This window comes from Galeopterus variegatus, unplaced genomic scaffold (assembly GCF_000696425.1).
Source record: "Galeopterus variegatus unplaced genomic scaffold, G_variegatus-3.0.2 Scaffold4052, whole genome shotgun sequence".
In the NCBI taxonomy this organism is placed as follows: domain Eukaryota; kingdom Metazoa; phylum Chordata; class Mammalia; order Dermoptera; family Cynocephalidae; genus Galeopterus; species Galeopterus variegatus.
In genome coordinates this window covers 166,348-168,494 of record NW_007730163.1, presented here as the reverse complement: position 1 = coordinate 168,494, position 2,147 = coordinate 166,348, and the positions used below count along the sequence as shown (strand labels likewise).

The 2,147-nt window shown below is 39.0% G+C and overlaps 1 protein-coding gene across 1 annotated transcript in view; it reads left to right on the top strand.

Annotated features, from left to right (window-relative positions):
- Window positions 1-6: 6 nt before the first annotated feature.
- Window positions 7-2,147, top strand: part of LOC103602213 (zinc finger protein 160-like) — a 21,695-nt gene continuing 19,554 nt past the window's right edge. The window contains exons 1-2 of the mRNA XM_008586626.1: window positions 7-46; window positions 518-637. Of these exons, the coding sequence (XP_008584848.1) occupies window positions 13-46; window positions 518-637 (154 nt within the window). The 5' untranslated portion in view covers window positions 7-12. The remainder of the gene's footprint in view (window positions 47-517; window positions 638-2,147) is intronic.

Genomic DNA, 2,147 nt, shown 5'->3' with positions numbered 1-2,147 from the left:
TACAGGGACGTGATGTTGGAGAACTACAGGAACCTGCTCTCTCTGGGTGAGGATGACTTCCCTCCAGAATTTGGGTATCTGCCCTTGTGTGTCTTTGTAGTTCCCTGGTGTGCCACTTGGGAGCCCCTGTATTGCTTGACTGAAATTGAAGTGGTTTTGATCTGGAAAAGAAAAGCTTCCTGATATGGTATCTGGCCTTTAACTATCCCCTTTCTTCAGATGTTCTGCCTTCTTTATAGTACATCATTGGGTGGTTCCAGAGTTTTTATGTTTATAAGACTCTATGGCAAATATTTAAAATATACAGTTTTCAGGGTTTCACTCCTCTGCTTTTGATTCAGTGGTTCTTTGATGAAACTTAGGTATCTGCATATTATAGTATTTAGAAGGATGCAGTCAGTGGATGAATTTGTCAAATATTTTTCTAGATCCATTTGTTTTGTTTTCTCTCCTACCTTGACATAGAACTGGGATTCTGGAAAAGCCACAGCATATCATGTTCCTTTGTTTTTATAAGCAGGAAACTCTGTTCCTGACCTGAGTGTTATCTTCACGTTGGAACAAGGGAAGGAGCCTTGTCAAGTGAAAATAGCAAGAAAATCAAATGGGCAGGAATTGATCAAAGGTGTGAACACAGGTAAGAGCTTAGATGGACAGAGAGGAAGCTGCACCATTAAACAGTGTTTGGGAAACTCTGCAAGTGGGAGAGTTCTTTGGGAAAACAAAAGTTTATTTGCTTTGATGTCTGAAAGGAAATTTTTCTTCGCCCCATATGTGACCGTTCTTCGAATGTGTAATAGTTCATCCTTTTGTCTTCCACTGGTGCTGCAGCTAAAATAGAGACAAAGGCAAAGTCTTTATCATTATGAGCAACAGTCCATCATCTGGCTTCTGTGAATTCACTGTGGGTCATTTCAATTCTCTGTACATATTGCTGAGAACTGAGGCCTTCATACATCTGAGGCCTGACCTGTTCAGGTTCCACCGCATTTCATGTACGTGAAAGAGATAATTCAGAGTTAGGGAAACACTGGCTGCTCTTCCTTTTCCTCTGGGGCTCCAGAAACTGCGTGGAGCTGTCTCAAGCCCTCTCTGCTTGTTCAGGTCTGTTTGTGATAGGACAGAGCAGAAGTGTTCTTTCTGCTCTAACACACCACTCAAGACAGAATGCTTCACTTACAGTCACCAGAATGTGTGGTGATTCATCCTCACAACCAGTTCTTGGGTGTACACTAACTGGGTGTCCTGTAATTCAATTCATTTCTGACACTGTCTACCTGTAGTTAGAGTCAGAACCCACAGCATAAGNCTTGACTCCTGCTTGGGACCCTGGGTGTCTTAAATATTTTCTATGTCCTTAAATTTGTTCTCCATTGTCATGCCAATGAGTTAAATAGGAGAAAGGATAGTATCATAGTGTGTGTAATCTTGTGTGTATGTATATGAAATGACTTTTTTTGAAGATCCATTTTGTTATCCTTGAAGTTGCTTCAAGTTTTCTCAGTTGGGTCAACCCTCTGTCAATTTACTTTTATAAATTGTATGTTACTTAACTGTTTGACTCCTTAGGTTCAATTCTAATTTCTAGACACCGGGGTTGAGGTGCTTGCTCTGTCATTTTTAACTGTTTGACCTGAGGCAAGTTTCTTACGCTCTCTGTGACACGTTGTCTGCTAATAAGATGAAAATGGATTTCTGTTGGGCTACTTTGTTATATGAAGTACTACTTGGGGAGTATGTAATCCAGTGCTTATTAGCACATGGGAAGTATTTGAAAACTTCAGTTGTTGCTATTGCTGTCATTACCAGTTTTTACTCTGACCTTTCTTTAAGGCACTGTGTACTATGTCATCTCTGAAGATACTCATCTAGATACTGAGTATTATTTTGTGCATCAGAAATAATATCTAATAATTCTATAGAGATAATCCTGTGTTGACTTTTTATTTGTGTATTTCTTGTATTGTCCACTATTCTGAGAAACCCAGTCTTATTTATAACTCATTATGTAAAAGTATAATAAAATAGAATTAGGGAGATATAATTTGCTCAAAAATACCTCACGTGGATCTGTCAGCAGGTTCATTTCAATTGAATTGATTCTTCCAACTCTCTCCTCTTCTCATTTTGTATAAGCATGAGAACTT